Source organism: Canis lupus, chromosome 1 (genome assembly GCF_048164855.1).
Source record: "Canis lupus baileyi chromosome 1, mCanLup2.hap1, whole genome shotgun sequence".
In the NCBI taxonomy this organism is placed as follows: domain Eukaryota; kingdom Metazoa; phylum Chordata; class Mammalia; order Carnivora; family Canidae; genus Canis; species Canis lupus.
In genome coordinates, this window is record NC_132838.1 from 70,391,626 (window position 1) to 70,411,111 (window position 19,486).

The 19,486-nt window shown below is 44.1% G+C and overlaps 1 protein-coding gene across 7 annotated transcripts in view; it reads left to right on the forward strand.

The window, feature by feature from the left end:
* The window catches only part of AKAP7 (A-kinase anchoring protein 7), a 127,359-nt gene extending 116,219 nt beyond the window's left edge, over positions 1–11,140 (forward strand). For 2 of the 7 annotated variants that reach the window (XR_012034763.1, XR_012034769.1), the window contains 2 exons: positions 9,227–9,985; positions 10,065–11,140. Coding sequence is in view for 5 of the 7 variants with exons in the window: in XM_072833991.1 (XP_072690092.1) it covers positions 9,227–9,343; positions 10,065–10,330 (383 nt within the window). In the remaining 2 variants the exon portion in view is untranslated. The remainder of the gene's footprint in view (positions 1–9,226; positions 9,986–10,064) is intronic. The other 5 variants (XM_072834000.1, XM_072834002.1, XM_072833991.1 and 2 more) reach the window with 3 other exon arrangements.
* Positions 11,141–19,486: the final 8,346 nt, after the last annotated feature.

Genomic DNA, 19,486 nt, shown 5'->3' on the forward strand with positions numbered 1-19,486 from the left:
ATAAAATGTACTAATAGGGATCCCTGGGTGGCGCAACGGTTTGGCGCCTGCCTTTGGCCCAGGGTGCAATCCTGGAGACCCGGGATCGAATCCCACATTGGGCTCCTGGTGCATGGAGCTGCTTCTCCCTCTGCCTGTGTCTCTGCCTCTCTCTCTCTCTCTCTCTCTCTCTCTGTGACTATCATAAATAAATAAAAAATTAAAATCTTTAAAAAATAAAAAAAATAAAAAAAAATAAAATGTACTAATAAAATAGGCACCGTATTTTGAGAGCCTACTATATTCCAGGTACAATGTTAAGTGTTTTCCATACCTTATCTCTCATGCTTCCAACAGCAATGCAAAGTATGTTATCCTCACAAATGACCTAGTGAAGGAAAATTCAGGTTTAGAGAGATTGTGAACAGGCTGTGCAGATAGAAAGTGGCAGATTGGCTCTCAGACTCATAGCTACATAGTTTTCTGCCCTTACGCACATAGTAGGAGTTGTCACATCGCCACCCAGAGTTCTAGCTCGTCACCAAGGCTTCCAATAAGACATGATAGCATTACAGTAAAACTTGTATGAGAACAGTGTGGATCCTAATAAGGACTCAGAGAACCGATGTTACAGATGGAGGAAAACGAGAAATCTCTACAAGGCGATTACATGATGTCTGGAAAGATTTCTTTGGCAGGCTGTTGGGCCTACAGACATCCAGCAAATGTGTCTTGTCCCTTCTGTGATATGACTGTAGGAAGGGCGGTCTTGAGAACCATCCTAAGCCACATGATTTGGAATGTTTGCAAGGATCCTACAAGGTTCCTACAAGGATGTGTGGATCGGGGGTTGGGTTCAGGCTGCGACCCGGGGAACAGTGGAATGAAGTGAGGACTCTGTAGGTACCAGCACCAGTGTGTTAACAAAAGACCTGAGAGGCTCATAACTTTGTCATCACGACAGCTTTGGCTGCGGCTGTAGATCGACTGCCTGTTGGGACCTTATCTCTCCTTTGTTTCCCCTTAAGGCTATTAGTGGTATTCAGTTTAACTGCATGCCATCTGCCCCTCCAATTTAAAAATGTCAAGGGTGGGGTGGATGGAGGGACACAGTGTGGGGATCTCCAGGATCCCTCCGGAGGGATTGTCCATTTTTTTTTTTACATAAAGCACCATCTGTGCTACTGAATCCAGAATAAAACTTACAAAGGCATGTTTTTTCCCCCTTTTGAAATTTATGTTATAGGAAATATTTAAAATATAGTTTTAGTGTTTTTATTCTAAAATATTCTGGGGTGTGTGTGTGTGTGTGTGTGTGTGTGTACGCGCATGTCTGTGTATGTTGGCGATGGAAAGGCATTTTGGTATTTGGCAAGAAGAGGGAAGCTTTATTTATAGGAACTCTATTTCCTGGAGTGTTACAGCTAACACTTTGGGTGGATAAGCGCCCAAGGACAATGTGAGTTAAATGTGCACTTGGGGACAATTCTTGATCTGTTCCTCATCACAGTTAAGTTGGGAGTGGTGTGCAGGGCAGTTGACTGTGCCACCCTAATCTTCAGAAGAACCTACAGATCTATATTAGCGTCTCGTTTTACCTGGGTAGATGAAAAAAAAAGGTAAGCTCAGTCAAAAAAAAAAAAAAAATGCACTGCTAAGGAGCCCACGGTTATGCCACGGGAAGTGGAGGCGGAATGGGGCAAGTGGCCAGAGAGCTTGGGAGGCCTTTGTTCAGGTACCACGGCAAGTTCCTGGCAGCTGGGATGTGAGCTAGTGGGAACTTTTTTTTTTTTTTAGACTTTGTTTTTTTGGAGCAGTTTTAGGTTCAAAGAAAAATTGAGAGGAAGGTACAGAGATTTCCTGTTGGCCCCGTCCCCCTCGCATGCAGCCGCCCCACCCGCGCCTCCGCCCAGAGCCTGTGTGGACCCGCTACACCTGGGCCTCTAGGTGTCAGTGGTCCAAGGCCTTGGACGAGCACACCCTGCCACATTCTCCCCATGATGCTGTCCTACAATTTAGCGTCCCCCCACGATGCTGTCCTACAGCTTAGTGTCCCCCCACGATGCTGTCCTATAGCTTACTGTCCCTCTGCCGTCCACCTCCCCAGCCCACCCTGCGAGCTCCCATCCTTTTACTGTGTCCATAGCTTTGCCTTTTCCAGAGTATCATAGACTCGGAACCAGGCAGCAGGAAGCCCTTCCAGGTCAGCTTCCTTACTAACATGCATTCGAGGTTCTTTCGTGTCACTGTATAGCTTGATAGCGCATTTCTTTTTGGCACTGCCTAGAATATTCCATTCTCCGGATGTACCACAGTTTATCCATTGACCTACTAGAGGACATCTTGGCTTCAGTTTTGGCAATTATGAGTAAAGATGCTATAAATAAAAATAAATATAAAATTGAACTAAAAGAGTTAACATGAAGAAAAAGATGCTGTTAACATCCATGTGCAGGTCTTTGTATGGACCTAAATTTTCAGATACTTTGGGTAAATACTAACGCATATGCTTGTTTGATTGTACGGTAAGAATATGTTTAGTTTTTGTAAGAAACCACCCACCATCTTCCAAAGTGGCTAAAACATTTTGCATTCCCACCAGCAGCGGATGAAAGTTTCTGGAGCCCCTATCTGGTCAGCATTTGGTATTGTCAGTGTTCTGGATTTGGGCCATCCTGATAGGTGTGCCCTGCCATCTCGTAGTTGTTTAATTTGCATTTCCCTGATGGCCTATGACACGGAACATTGTTTCATATGCTTATTTGCTGTCTCTCTCTCTCTCTCTCTCTCTCTCTCTCTGTATATATATATATATTTTTTTTTTTTTTTTCCTTTGGTGAGATTTCCATTAAGATCTCTGACCTATTTTTTAAATGAGTTATTTGTTTTCTTACTGTTGCCCAGACTGTGGCTTGTATTCCAATTTGCTTTACTTTTTTTTTTTTTCTTTACAGAGCAAAGGTTTTAATTTCAGTGAAGTCTAGCTTATCAGTTATTTCTTTCATGGGCTATATCTTCAGGTATTTTTTTTTTTGAGATTTTGTTTATTCATGAAAGACACGGAGAGAGAGGCAGAGACACAGGCAGAGGGAGAAGCAGGATCCCTGCAGGGAGCTGGATACGGGACTTGATCCCAGGACCCCGAGGTCACACCCTGAGCAGAAGGGAGCCGCTCAGCCACTGAGCCACCCAGGTGTCCCTGTATCTTCACAGTTTTATATAAAAAAGTTATTGTCATACCCAAGGTCATCTAGATTTCCTCTTATGTTATCTGCTAGGAGTTTTATGGTTTTGCTTTTTATGATTTAGGTCTGTGATGCATTTTGAGTAAATTATTGTGACGGGTGTGAGTCTGTGCTAGATTCATTATTTTGCATGTATGTGTATGTCTAGTTGTTCCAGCATCATTTGTTAGAGAGACTGTCCGCCCCATTGTATTGCTTTTACTCCTTTTGCAAAGATCAGTTGACTGTTTTTGTGTAGGTCTGTTTCTGGGCTCTCTCTGTTCCAGTGATATATTTGTCTATTCTTTTGTCAATACCAGACGGTCTTATTATAGTTGTATAGTTGGTCTTGAAGGTGGGTGGTTTCAGTCCTCCAACTTTATTCTTCTCCTCCACTATTATGTTATTTTTTCCTCTCCATAGAAACTTTAGAATCAGTTCATTGATATCCATAAAATAATTTGCTGGGATTTTGATTGGGACAATTGAGTACTTTTAATGTGGTTGTACTTTCTCCCTTGGTCTTGCATGGCATTGTAAAAGAGATTTCTTTTGTTCTTTTTAAAAAAGATTAGCATGACTTACTCTTTTTTTAAAAAAAAAAAAAAGAAGGCTGCTTCTCCTTCTGCCTGTGTCTCTGCCTCTTTCTCTGTGTCTCTCATGAATAAATAAAATCTTTAAAAAAAAAAAAGAAATTTATTGAAGATATTCTAGGGAGATTTCTAAAATAACAGTGTCAAACACACAGGTTAATCTGTAACTTTAAGTAGGTATGATATTGAATAACCCAACTAGACCAAGAAAGAAAATTTTACCAAGAAATTGCTTCCCAGGTTGGGAATATTTTTGTGTGTGCCTTTGTTGGAATATCAAAAGATAGTTTGTGTACCTTGCAATGACATGTTGAAATGCCATTTTACTCTATGCTTCAGGTAAAAGGAAGGTAGCCATTTATCTTAGAGGTCACTCTGGAGACATACATTTATTCAAGTAGTAGGTGGAAGAAAAATACAGTATTACTTAAATCTTAGGATGCCTTTTGTTAAGTAAGTTGAAAATAAGTCTGTTAAAAGCGGGACTACAAATAAGGTCTTACTGGAATGAAGACACACATTCTTGGAATTGCTCTGCTCTTTCGAGGCTCCTTGATGAACCTTCCAGTAGGGTCTTCCTTGAGCTCATGGTTAGGGTTGATGATGCTTTATGGAAATCATAAGGTAAAGTTCAGGACAGATTGGAAGATTCATTTCTAAATTTCTTTGCTTTTTTGGTTGATTGGTTCGTTATCGTAGATGGTTAATATTTATCCCTTAGGCTGGATATTTTGTCATATTGGCCAGGTTTATCAAGCCAAATGTTTGGAGATTTTTCACATGACTATTTGAATTACTCTGGAATTCTCTGCTCTTGCTTTAAATTAATATTAAATGCAGATTTCTGGCCAAGGTATGCTATCCTTATAGCAAGATAGCAACATTTAGAGTCCTCAAGGATTTTAATCAATAGTTCATTAGACTAACAAATATTTGTTGAGCTCTCATGGTATTCGATAAACTGTCCTCATACATTAGAAGAGTGAGAGATGACTGAGAAGCCTAGGACCTGGCTTCTGTACTCAAGACCGTATATTAAGCAGAGCAGATAATCAATAGTTGTTGAATAAATACATTCATAAACAATGCTCATAATTTCTAAAGGAAAACCAGTAGGACTTTGTTTTGTTCTCTGCTCCATCTCCATAGGTTAGACTAGCCAGGTGTACTGGAAGTCCTCAGTGCATATGTGAATGAATGACCGAATGACCTTGTACTATCCTGGCTGGGTTAGTCAGGGAAGGCTTCATGGAGCAGTGGGATTTTAAATAGAGAAAGGGAGGGTCATGTAGAAATAGAGGATGATATGGAGGCCCCTCAGGAGACACCGGAAGCTGACAGTGGGAGCACAGCAGTGGTGGGAGATCACCAAAGGTCAATTTTAGAAAGCTTAGGAAGATGAGTTTAAATTTTCCTATAGATTCAATGGAGACTAAAAGGGACATTTTAGAAATATTAATCTAGAGGGATTATGCCAGATGCACTGACGAGAGGAAATTGTGAAAAGCACGTTGATGGGGCTTGGTGATTAAATCAATTGATGAGAGAAATGAAAGAGTCAGAGATGAAGACAGTCTTGAGCTTGGTTGACTTCGATAAGAGCGAAAACATGATCAGAAATAGGAAAAGCAGAAGGGAAAATTAACTTTTTTGTGGGAAGATTTTTGTGTTTTAAATCTTTTAGTGTTTGAAGTAATGAGAACATTTCATAGCACACAGAAAAAATCTCAGAAACAGAGATTATTTGACCTGAGGCATTTTAGGGAATGAGTTAGATCAGACTCCAATACAACCTCTGCTCTCTTACTGATGACCTGTCAGTGACGTGATGACTGATGTTATCTTCAAGCTGACTAGGGTAAGGGACAGCCTAGAGAAATGCATTCTTTGGCCTAGGCGCACAGCACAAGTAGGGTGGCAGGTACAGTCATCTCCAGTGTTTTGGAGGGTACTTAAAGAGCATTCCTTTATTTGGAATTTGAGTTTTCCTTTTTTAATGTTTTTATGTTTGGGGGATTTTTTTTTTTTTTTTTTTTTTTGAGAGAGAGAGAGCAAGCATGAGTATGAGTTGAAGGGTGGGCAGAGGGGGAGAGAGAGAGAATCTTAAGCAGACTCCCTGCTGAGCATGGAGGAGCCCCATGCGGGTCTCCATCTCACCACCCAGAGATCATGACCTGAGCTGAAATCAAGAGTCAGATGCTCAACCAACTAAGCCACCCAGGCACAACCTCCCTTTTAAATTTGAAGGGCCATTATACAGATAGTTCCAGATGGGTAACATATTTGGAGGTATTAGCTACACAGTATAAACATCTTATAAGGTGTAATCCTTTAAGTATTACGCAATATATTCATTCATTCTTACTAATAAAAATAGTCCTAAATTGCCTTCACACGTGGTATTAGTAATGAATTTCTTTATCTTTCTTTTAATAATATCCTAACATATTTATGTTTAACGACTTCCACGTAGATATTATGGAGTTGAAGCTTACTGAATTCTGAGCATATTTTGCACCACAAATGTTCTTTCTAGAACATTTGATCATGGGTTTGGGTTGCCATGTTGCCACTTTTGAGGAGAAAGCCATTGCTAAGGCCAAGGCCTCCCTCTTGTAGCAAGTCTAGATGGGTCTTCAACGTATCTCTCATTGGCTTGGATGTTGCTAGGATTGATGGTTATAAACAGAGCTGCTCCTGGATGTGGGTTGAGTAGACGTGGTGGGCTCCGAAGGAGGGTTGGAGACCTTTAGCATATGTGCTTTTGAATTTCAATCCCTGTTATATGTAAGGATAGAAAATAAGTGTCCATCTTCCTGCTCAACACCCTTAGTAACTACCTGCCCCAGACCTAAGAATGCAAGCTCAACACTGGGCTTTTACCTTCTGGAGGCCACGGATGACATTCCAAAACTGAGCTGACCTTCACGTGCAAGCACTCTAGTTACCTCTTGTTCTTCCCCAACCTTTTGGAGATGTAATTGACATATAACATTGTGTAAGTTTCATGTATAGAATGTGATGGTTTGGTACATATGTAGATTACAGAAATGTTTGCCACAAAAATATTAAATAACACATCTTTACCTCATAGAATTATATTTTGTTGTTGTTATAGTGAGAACATTAAGGCTCTACTCTCATAGCAACAGTGCAGGTACACGACACAGTGTTGTTAGCTCTAGTTACCTGGGGCCCCTTAGATCTTGGAGTATTCATCTTATAACTGAAAGTTTGTGTCCTTTAACCATCATGCCCTCAAGTTCCATCCATGTTGTCACAAATGTCAGGATTTCCTCCTTCTTATGGCTGAATATTTCATTTTATATAAATACCTCATTTTCTTTATCCATTCATCACTACGCTCATATCTTAGCTGTTGTGAAATATATTGCGATAAACATGGGAGCCCAGATGTCTTGTTGGGATTGTGATTTTGTCTTCTAAAGATATATACTTGGAAGTGGGATTGCTGCATCCCATGGTAATTCTATTTTTAATTTTTTGAGGAACCTCCATACTGTTTTCCATAATAGCTGCACCAATTTACATTTTCATCAACAGTGCACAAGGGCTCCCTTTTTTCCACATTCTTGTCAGTATTTGCTATCTCTTGCTTTTTGATAACTTTAATGGGTGTGGGGAGTTATCTCACTGTGGTTGTGATTTGCATTTCCCTGATGATTGGTAATATTGAAGCACCTTTTACCTTTTCATGTACTTGTTAACTATTTGCATGTCATGGAAAAAATGTTTATTCAAGTCCTCGGCCCATTTTTAAACTGGATTGTTTATGTCTTTGCTATTGAGTTGTAGGAGTTCCTCATATATTTTGAATATCAAAATATATGATATTTTATCAGATATATGATTTACAAATATATCCTCCTATTCTGTAGATTGCCCTTTCATTTTGTTGATTATTTCTTTTGCTCTGAAGAAGATTTTTAGTTTGATACAGTCTGACTCGCTGATTTTTACTTTCATTGCTTGCTCTTTAGGGTCATCCAAAAAAATCATTGCAAGACCGATGTAAAGCAGCTTTTTTCCCTTTGTTTTCTTCTAGATGTTTTCTGGTTTTAGGTCTTAGGTTTAAGCCTTTAATCCACTTTGAGTTAATTTTTGTGTATGTGCATAAGCTAGAGGTCCAGTTTCATTCTTTTGCATGTGGATGTCCAGTTTTCCCAGCATCATTTATCAAAGAGACTGTCTTTTCACCATTGTGTTTTCTTGGCTCCGTTGTCAAATATTATGCATGAGTTTATCTCTGGGCTCTAGATTCTGCTCCCTTGGTCTATGTGTCTGTTTTTATGCTAATACCATACTATTTTGACTACCATTAGACGTTCTGTATATGTCTGTTAGGTCCATTTAGTTTAAAGTATCGTTCAGGGGATCCCTGGGTATCGTTCAAGTCCAGTTGGTTTTCTGGCCAGATGATCCTCTCATTGTTGAAAGTAGAATATTGAAATCCCCAACTATTATTTTACTGCTCTCTGTCACTTACTTGGGATCTGTTGATATTTGTTTATCATATTTGGGTGCTTGAATGTCTTTGCCTCCAGTCATCTGCCTTTCTGGGTTAGCAGCTTGGTGGAAGGAGATGAGGGACTGAATGGGCATGAGCCACGAGTCCCGTATGTTTTTTCCCCAGTTAATGGAGACAAGGAAGAGAGTGAGTGGGAAATGTCTAGCATAGGAATAGATGAGAACCAGACCTTTTACAGTAAAATGAAAGATGGAATAGTCAAACCTTGATCATCACTAGCTGGGAAATAAAATGGCTATGAAGTATTAACATCTGGTAATTTACTGTCATCATCCTAACTCTTGAAGAGTTTTTTATTTCTTCAATTGCAGTGATAGCACTGAGATTTAAAAAAAAGAATATTAGTTTTACAAGGTTAAACCAGTTCGTAGCAGTAGTAATCGTCTTCACGGAAGTTCTGCAAGTTTATTAGCAACTAACCTGTGGGCCAGCAGGTTGATTGGGAAAAACGAGTTGATTGGGAAATCCTAATCACCTGACATTTGGCAGTGGCGAAGGAAAAGCAGATGCAGATGTAGTAGGTGCAGTCCACGTGCCAGAGGCTCCCGGTGTGGGCACATGGACTTTCATAGTAGCAAACAGCCATGGATGAAAGAAGAACAAAAATTCTAGAAATGGGAAGCTTCTAGCATGAGGAGGTGGAGTATTCTTAGACTGGGGTTACTGAACTACTTTTCAATCTGAAATCTCCAGGAATAGGCAATTTCCTGTTTCTGCAAATACCGAATGAAAAGCCAAACCTGTGTTCTCGGATGTAAAGGTCCAATTTGCCAGATTGAAGGACACTTGCACTTTTTAGCTAAGTGAGCTAGCCGGCCGTGCGTGCGAGTCCCGGTGGCAGTATGACCTCTGTGACCTCTCTTCTCTGTCGCGGAATGTAGGTGCTAAGAACGGAGGGGAGCCCGACGATGCTGAGCTGCTAAGGCTCAGCAAGAGGCTGGTGGAGAACGCAGTGCTCAAGGCCGTGCAGCAGTACCTGGAGGAGACGCAGAGCAGAGGCAAGCCCGCGGATGGGAGCTCCGGGAAGGCCCGAGCGGCTGACCGGGGTGGTGCTGACGGCGACCAGAGCGGGAGGTGAGGCCCGGGCAGGCCCCCGCCCCGGGAGGCACCTGCTCCCCTCTGCCGGGCCCACGGGCCCGCGGGCCCACCGACCGCCCGCACCGCCTGCACCGCCGGCTCTCGTCCAGTCTGTGGAGACGGCCTCCTACGTCCGTGGCCAATGTGCTTGCGTTTCTGAAGCACCACGGGGGACAAACGGCGCCACGGGCAGCGGGTGCACTGTGGGAGAAGAGGGGCCCAGGTCCCACCTGCCCTCCGCACAGCCCAGGCGGGCGGCTCTGGGCTGTGCCTCCTGGACACAGACGGAAGGCCACCGAGGGCCTGGGCTGGAGGGAGCCCTGCCATCCCTGCTGCCTGGCTGGCAGCTGCAAGTGCTAAACCGAAGACCCTGCCCGTCGGGATCGTCCTCCACCCTGTTGGTCCACAGTGTCTCACGTCTGTCCTCCGTCTGCTGTTGCCACGCGGGGACTTTTATTTACAGCAAATTCGTTTCGTGCAAATGATATATTTTTTGGCAAAATGCAACCACCTTTTCTATAAAACGTGGGCAACAACATAAAGGTTTCTTTTAACCTCCTTTGGTAAGTCGGTGTGCCCTATGTAATGCTTTTCACTGGCATTTGAATGTAAAATGTGTCATATAATTTTTTCTCCCCGCAGGCAAGAGGCCCATTGGACTCCAGGACTTAATTCGTGAAGCTCTGCGGCGAGAAAGGATGGGTCTGAAGTCCAAGGTGAAGCAGATAAAGGAACTCTTGTTAAAACCGGAGACTCAGGCCAGGATAAGGAGGGAGCTTCTGGAAGGAAGACCTGCTAGCAGCCGGCCCGGCGGTGACCCGGGTGACCGGGTGCTCCAGGCGCCCCCCCGCACCCCAGGCCCTGAGCGCGGCCACGCAACAGGCCACGACTGCTCCGCCAGGAGCTGACGATTTCTTGCCAAAGAAAACTGGTTCTGCCCTGTTGTGTTTAGAGCTGACCCTGTGCTTTCGCATGTTTGTTTCTGTAATATCAAGAATCATTTTACAGAAAGGACTTCATTAGCTGTCGCGACATGGTCCTTGGGTTCCCGCAGGTGATGTGCACAGACTGTGAAAAATCATTTACAGACAAAAAAAAAAATACAGTATTTTAATGGTCACTTGCCTTCTGTTGATGTGATTTTTTTTGTTGCTATTAAATCAGAAGTAGTATTGTCCACACAAGTCTCTATCTAGTGTTACTTTTAATGGGAATCTGAATGTTTATTGAACACTAGTACTTGAATGAGCGTTTCTAAGTGTAATTATTATAATTACTAGTTAAGAATGTTTTATAACATCCATATGTATTATTTTTTAATGATCAAAATGTAGTTTGCTTTTTCATTTCTTAATGAATGAATGTTTGGGATTTTTATTTTCTACTTTTCTGAAGATAAGCCCTAGGTCTTACTGTATTCCTTATAACCTGAATTTGTTTGCACTGGTTCATTTTTAAAGAAAATCCTTGAAAAACTCCCCCCACCCCCCCTTGATACTCACTGGTAACGGCTTTTTCTATAAGTCATTGCAAAATTGCTGCTACTAAGAGATCATGATGGAGGGGAAATTATTGGAGATCAAATATGTAATCATTTCATATGTAAAATCCAGTTTACTCATGGATTTTAGCTATTTTTTCACTGGGCAAATCCTACATTTATTTATAAATGAGTTTATGCATTTTCATGCGTTTTAATAAATGTATCGTTTTCCCTTGTTGCCTCTCCTCACTTTTTTCCTCATTCATGGAAGTGGGTGCTGTGTTGGTGTAAGGAAGTCCTAAGCAGGAGCTCTGGTAGTTTCAGTGTGTTTTCACCATTACTTACACGTCCTTATTCTTCATGCTCGGACAACACCATTGCCAGAGCACCGTCAACTTCAGAATTTTAAATCACCTCAAATCACTTAGCTTCACAGAGAATTAACAAAACAACGCCAAACACAAAGAAAACCCAAATAGCACCCCACAAACTGCTAATTATGTGCCAGGGAAGTGACAGCAGGAGCAAAGATGAAAGGAGTGAGGCCTTCCAGCTGGAAGGCAGGGAGCTGCCTACCATGAAGTCCCTTGATGGTGGAGGGCTTTCCTGCTCCGAGACAGCTTCCTTACATAAACCTTTAAGATAGGAAGCAAAGATATTTTGGGGCTTGCCTTGATTTTCAAATGAAGAAATGGCCTTTAGGAGACTGAGTGCCTAATGCAAGGCCTCTGCTGTTAGGGAGCTGGCCATGAGCTGCAACCCCGGGGCCCCATCTCAACTTTCCGGGGCAATTTTCACTGTCTCATAATCCAGGTTAACAGGATTTCAGGAGAAAGAGCTCTTCTCAGCCTGTATCCATAAATAACCTTTATTCCCAAGGAACTCCTCCAGTCTTCCCAAACTAAGTGAAAGGCTGAGGGAGTGTCCTGTTTGCAATCTGGGGTTACAGGTCTCTTAGGTAAGAATCATTGCTTCCATTGGTTAGATGCCTGCGTGCCAGGTGATTTAGGCAGGTCCTTACTTTTCTTCCCTTCACTGACCCTGCTAGGAAGGTACTAGGATTGTTTTACAGATTAGGAAGCTAGGAAACAGGGTGGGGGGCTGGGGTGTAAATGGTTAAGTGGCTGTAAAGCTAAATGGCTATTTATAGAGCTAATAAAAGGTGGGGCTAAATTTAGACTTGGATCTTCAAAGCCACCGACTTTCCACAATGCAACACTTCCTCTCTACCACGTTAAGGACTAACGGGCAACCAAGGGGGTCACTTTCTTATGACTCAGCCAGCTCCCTGAAGCCCTGAAGTTCTATAACATCAGAGTTGTCAGCTGATAGGATGGAACTGGAGAGGACGGATCCCCAGATATTTAATTTAGGGTTTAAAAATTCTAATTCTTACCAATAAAATCTTCCTTTAAAGAAGGTTTCTGAAAATAATGGAAAATATACGGCAAAACATGTTGTTTTCTTCATGGATCCATTCTAAAAACCAAAGAAGAATTTGTAAAAATCTAAGTTTGGGATCTGAAATATTCAAAATGACCTTTCCCCACTAATCAGAGTCATAGAGTAATTGCTTGTAGGGTTACATCACCAGAATATGTTGTCCTAAGATGGTATTAATTGGTCTTGGTTTGGTCCAGGACATGCATTGTGGCTTCTGGATCGTCCACCACTGAGAAGTGATTTTCTTTATTAATACAGACTCTGTGCCCAGCACGGATCCCAATGAAGGATCCCAATATGGGTTGAACCCACAACCCCGAGATAAAGACCTGAGCTGAAAATCAAGAGTTGGATGCTTCACATTCTGTTCCATGCGTGTTAGTTCCCATCTTGAGGCAGGGAAACTGCGATGGTACCTATGTTTATAACAAAAGTCCAACATCTTTCAGTCACTGGAAAAATGGTAGGTCCTAGATAACTACTTTAAGGGGTGTTAAAAAGTTATATTTTCTTTTTTTTTTTTTTTTTAAAGTTATATTTTCAACAGCAGGACAAGAGTCCGTCAGCTTTGCACTTGGCCTGTTTGCAGAACGTTCTCTCACCGTATCAATCCACTTCTCGGTCTAGGCTAACTACCGCCCTGTGAGACCTGCCGACTCGGGAGCGCAAGCATGCTTAGGATTCACACTGTTCTCTCCAAACCCCAGTGTGCCCCCACCCAGCTATTCCAAACACCAGGTGTTCTCCCAAGGAGGTAAATCAATCAGTGTTAACTGCATATTCTACACCTCATTTCAGATCTATGACCAATAAGATACGTTTGCACTTCCGCACACACTCACAGATGCATAAACCGGCTACCATGTTATGTGACAAATTCAGATTTATTTCATTAAGTAATTAAAGACAATAAACCTATAGTATGTCCAAACGTAACTCGGATGATCGATTGTTATCCATTGTATTCATCATGTTCAAAAATTCTATTATAATAATTTGTTCTTTGGACAAATTGTAGATGCATTTCTGAATTCCAATCTTTCTCAGGTAAAGAGAACCCATATAAAAAATAAATAGATCCAGTGTACTTTAAAAAAAAATAGTTTCCAAGTCCCTACATGAATTTGATAGCAGCACGCAGGCTAACAACACAAAACCTTGTATTATTTCACTCATAGTAAACATGAATATTAAAGAAATTCACTTTGAGTCAGCGAATTTAAAATTCTGATACAGCTACAGAACTTTCCCCCTGGATTATGGTTCTGGGAATAAAAAGGAAGTTGAGTGCTGAAGGAGGGCGCTGGCATCACCAATGTGATACACCGGAAGCTGCTTATTTGCACCCGGTAAGGGCAGCTGATACCCTGAAGCGACTTGGGATGATTTTAAGATGCAAACTGCAGTAGTTGCTCCTCTGCAGAGTCTGCCTTGGTCGCTTATGGGAAGGTCATTAAGTCCTTAAGGTCAAAGCATCAAAGTTAGGAACAACACAACTGAGGAGTCACTTCATACTTTCCAGTAAACTTCCGTTCTTTCCCTTTAGTGGTTCAAACCATTTCTGAAAAGCCACTATCCCAGGACGCTGCCCTATACCTGTGTGTGTTCGGCACAACTCCGACCCACCGGCCTGCAGGCCTGCCAGCCTGAGCAGCTGTATGGCGTTCGGGGCTCTCGTTCTTAACCTTAGAGCGAACTGGCACGACCCTTCAGATTGCTTCCCACGCTTCCCGCCAGAACCCGGGTGGGCACAAGGTCAGTGTCCTCTCCTGGCTTATTTTTAAAAACACATATATGGTATCCATAATTTTTAAAAATCTTTTTTTTTTTTTTTTTTTGGTAAATGCTTGTGTGGGATCTATAAAGCTGCAGGCGGAGAGAGGACAAAGAGTAAGTTTATACCTGGACAGGAATTATAGTTCTGACAAAGGCAACATTAGTGATATGTATGCACCAATCCAAAAAATACCTGATATGGTAATTGAGGCAGAAAAAATAGAATGAATATGGAACAGTGGGGAGAAGCTAAGTATACCCTTGTAAGACTCTAGAAAGCACATTTGGAAGCTATTTTTCTCCGGTTCCTGCTTGAGAAATGTCTGTATGAAGGAGCTGTGATAGGGGCTTCGGAGGATTTCATGGATATTTGCCAACTCTGACTTCCCAGCATCTTTGAACACCTTCCTCTTGGGAGAGAACTTGCTACCGCAAGTGCAGGGTAGAGGGCCTGAGGTAGGGGCTGGAGCTCACTCTGTCAGCCTTCTTTGTCACTGGGGTTCAGGCACATGACCTGGGGTACCCCAGGCGAGTGCTGACTGCATGGACTCAACCCGTTCCAGTGAGGGTGGTGGAGGGGTGGCCGGCCCTTGGGAATGGTAGTGGCCGGGGGGGGTCCCCTGGGGGTCCCCTGGAGCAGCTGGCCGTGTAGTGGGGCCTTCCTGCTGCTGTTGGGTCTCCAGCCTGATGCTCTGCACCTCCTGGGGATTCTAGGAGCTCCTGGTACCTTACCCTAAAGTTCCTCATGCACTTACAGCCGACACGCTGCCTGCGACTAAAACTCCCGATCGACACCAGCTACACTCCCCTGAGTCGGTGTTTGCACACCAAGCACAACTGGCATTTTGAACGGGACACGTCTCCGCAGAGCAGGATGCTCCTGGCTGAAGTGACCATTCCTGGCTTCCGGCCGTAATGTCAGCAGCCCGCTTCGGCCCTTGTGACAACTGAACACACACCTTACACCCCAAATCCCCTCCGATTGGGGGCAACGTAAGCCCCAGTGGGGTGCGTACTACTGAGCTGTGTGCCCCTGGCAGCACAGAAGAGCCCGGGCTCCTTCTCATGCCCACTCTTAACAAGTAATTTAGGCCTCAAAGAGGATGTGCTCACGGGGGCTCTGTCCACGCTTTACCGGATACCCAGGTCGACACAGAAGAACAAAACCCACCTGCACATTGTATGTGACATGGATCAGAAGACCTGGTTGCTGTCCCTGGAAAATGATTGACAGGATCAATTGTGATGGTAGTGGTATCACCATTGAAAGGATTTTAAAGGTTTATATAATTTGAGGGGCAGACTTAGAATCCTAAAGCAATATCATATGATGGGTAATATAATAATAGGGCTATTTCCTACTTATTTCATAAAAATAAATATTTTACATTATGTGCTTAAGAGCGAAAGTCTGTAAGAAGCAGATGTAGGGATATTTTAAGATGATAATTTGGAGAGAAGTTAGAAGTACAGAAATGCCTTAATATATGAACAATCCTGGTTTTCCCTGAGAGGCATGCTAGAAAGATTTCAGACATAAAAATGGGAAAGAGCTATTACTATGGGCTCCACTGAAACCCGAAGGTTGGATTCCTGAGACAAATGACATGCATGGAAATACAGAGAAGAGCTCAGTGGCACATTTACACCAATGGGATGTACTAAAGAGCCAGAAGGAAATGAGTCCATCACATTAAGTATAGATCGTGGAAGATTCAGACTTTCCGTGATAAATGACCAGTGTTCAGTGCATTCACAATGCCTGCCTTTTATGCTTATGATAAATAAACCTCATAGTTTGTTGCTTTCCATAATGAATTATTAAAAAAAGAAATCTGACTATTCTAGATCTAGCTAGAAGAAAATGAGATAAATTAGTATGGTTAGGCCGGAGTAGGTTGGATTATTGGCACCAATTCTTCACCCCTCCCTATACCCTTTTCCATGTGATTGCCTGTTTCCTGTGATTTAACAGTTAATCCCATTAAAGGCAGATTGTATTTTTCTGCCCTCTTGATGGTGGGCATGGCCACGTGCCTTGCTTTGACCAATGGGATGTATCTGGATGTGAAGCAAGCAAGGCTTGAAATTTTGAGATCTGGGGAGCAAACCTGAAACATCCCTGCAGCCTGGAGCCAAGCCCAGCCCCGAGCAGGTGTGCTCGTGCAGATATGGGAGCCAGAAATAGATGCTTACTGTTCTCTGTCACCTGGTTTTTTGTTATGCAGCATTCTTGCAGCAAGAGCTGACTAGGTCGGACCTACAAGCCAAACTGAAACACAACAGAAAACTTGAGCAAAATTGTGCCAAAAAAAAAAAAAAAAAAGCCCTAGAATCCAGGCAGGATGTAGCACTTGGAGGCTATATGAATTCTGTACCATATAACCTAGCTTACTCTTTTATCATTTAGTAGTTTTGCTTTTAAATAATTTATACAATATGTTGATATATGACTATAAAATATTAACAGTGATGAATTCTGAGTGATGGGATTACAAGTGAGCTTAATTCCTATTTTGTGCGTTTGAGCATTTTAAAAATGTCATGTAATTAACATTTATTCCTATAAAAATCTTAAAGCCTACATTAAAATAAAAATAATCTGTTCAGCTATCAGTTGATTTCTTCAGAGCCATAAGTGCTGCGTAAACATTGCACTACTCAGAAATCATTCATTCATTCATTCATTCATTCATTCATTCATTCAGTGTTCCCGTGGGCCAGATACTGGGCTGGGTGCTTAGTACATGAAAGACCCATTTGTTGGAACGATGTGTTTATTCCTTTCTTTATAATCCCTGTTTCTCCTCATCGCCCACCTCATTTCAAATAAGACCTTATCTTTGGGGGGAGGGCTAACCAAAATAAGAAGAGAAAGAAAGAAGGCTGATTTTCGTAGTGGCCCAATTCTTTTTTTTTTTTTTTTTTTTTAAGATTTATTTATTAGAGGGGAGAGGGGAGAGGGAGAGAGTCTCATGCAGACTCCCTGCCAAGCACGGAGACCGAGGTGGGGCTCCATCCTAAACCCCTGAGATGATGACCTGAGCCAAAATCTGGAGTCAACAGGTAACCAAGTGAACCTCCTGGTGCCCCTGCAGTGGAGGAGGAGGAGGAGGGGGAGGAGGACGAGGGCCGGGGTGTAGGCCTGCCCTCCGGCAGAGGGGAGCTCCCCAGAAGAGTCCAGGGGAACCCGTGCCCCAGACCCGCCCAGCTTGGGGCCCTGACCCTGATGGCCCTTCCTGGAGCTCCCCGGGCGGGGGGGTGGGGACCTGAGGGCGCCCTGGGTTCCAGCCGACCCTCGACCTCCCTTGGTCTGAGTGCGAATCCCTCCCTCATCCCTTTGGGAACTAAATGCATCTCCTTCCGCCCAGAGGACCCGAGGGCCACTCCTGGGGGACGGAAGCCTCCGGAGGAACCGGGCGCCTGCGGCCTCCTCCCGCAGGGCCGGGAGCCTAAGTGGCCCCAAGGCCAGGGGCAGCCGCGCCCGCCGCCCGCGGTCCTTCCCTGTGACTCCCCTCCGCCCGCTTTCTCCACGCACCGCCTCGCTCCACGCCCGGGCGCGGGGTCCCTCCTTCAAACCTGGTGCCTCGACGGCCAGCCCCGCGGGGGCTCCGACCTCGGGCTGCGGGGAGGCCTCCTCCTCCCGCCTCTCCCCCCCGCGGGCTCCTCGTCCCAGGGGCTGAGCCTGGGCAGAGGCACCGCGGGGGGCAAGGGGGGCGGGGGCAGGGGCTCCCCTGGGGGGGGTGGGGGCCCCCTGTCCGCAGCCCTCTCTGGTGGAAGTGCCAGGGAGGCTGCCGGCTTAGGATAGAAGGACCCCTTGGCTGCTGTCCCGAGTCACCCTTAAGAGCCGAAGGGGTGCGGGGCTCGTCTGGCCAGTGGAGGCGTGAGAGCAGCTGCCTTCACCGCCTGATGGGTTTGCAGAGGCCTCAGGGCTGGGGAGATCGGCTTCTACCCCACAATGGGCAAAACCTGCAGTAAATGGAAAGATATAAATTGGCAAAAGCATGTTATCATATGCAAAGATACAGACCTCCCTAATAATTAAATAAAACAAGTTAAGACAGTAATGAGGTACCTTTTTAAAACCGTTCAGAACATAAAGAGTCAAGCAAAGATTTAGAAGTTTGATAATATATGAGGCTGGTGAAATTGTGTGAATCGGGAATCTTTTTATCATTTTGGTAAGAATATGTATAGATATAACATTTTGGAAGGACAATTTAGTGAAATTTATGAAGACGCATAAACTGAAAATGTTAACCTAGAATTTAGTTCCACTGCAAAAATTTTTCTATAATTATATTTGCATGTGCTTGCAAAAATGCAAGTGCAGGGATGTTCATTGCACCACAGCTTATGCTGGCAACCACAGCAAAAAAAAAAAAAAAAGATAACTAAAATTCAATCAAAATAGGTCTGATTAATACATTGTGGTGTATGCCACTGTTACAAAGAATAAAATGGATAGAGATGTTTTGAAATGTAAAGGTCAGTAAGTACATTAAGCAAAGTGGAAAGCACAAGACAATACCAATAATATGCTTCTATTTGGGAAAGTTCTGGAAGGATACCCAAGAAGTTTCTGAAGATGCTTCCTTTGGAGACTGTGACTGAGGGTCTGGAAGGTGCTGGGATCCCCTCTCTGTCGGTGCCCTGGGAGTCTTAAGCAACCCTCAGCCCAGGGACTCCGTGGGGGTCCGGGCTGGGGAACTGGAGGATGGAGTTCAGAGCAGCAGAGGCTTCAGGAGAAGCTCAGTCTCACGTGGGGAATGAGTGGAGTGACCCGGTGGACAAGGACAGGGGACCAGGAAATGGGGGGCAAGTGGGGAGGGAGGGGGGTGCAGGTTCGCAAGGCTGGTGAGGCAGGAAGCCCCGAGGAGTGAGTGTCCAGGACCCCTAGTGACAGGCCCTGCAACATACCCAGAGGAGAGGGTCGCCCCCAAAGGTCACCTCGGGGATTTGCTGCTAGTGCAGGACTTGAAGGGCCGGGCGGTTGGTGGAACGCATGGTGTGGACACGCATGTCCCCAGGAGCACAGCAAGACAGAAAATGCCCCCCGGGGAGGGGGTGGGGAGGCGCCAGAGGGAGGGTGGCCGTGGGCCCGTCCTCTCCTATGAGCGGGTCCTCGCTCTGCTTCTGCTGCTGGGGTTGGAGACAACACCCTGCAGCAACTGTGTGGTTCGAGCCTGAGGTTAGAGACCAGGTTTCGTGAGCAACTTGGACGACAGGGGAGGGGAGGGGAGGGGACAAAGGGGGGTACGGAGCCACACACGAGGGCTTCTCTGAAAGCTGGGTTCCCAGCATCAGGGTTTTTTTGAACTTGGAAGGCTGAGTTCATTTTCCCCAACTTTTTTGAGGAGTA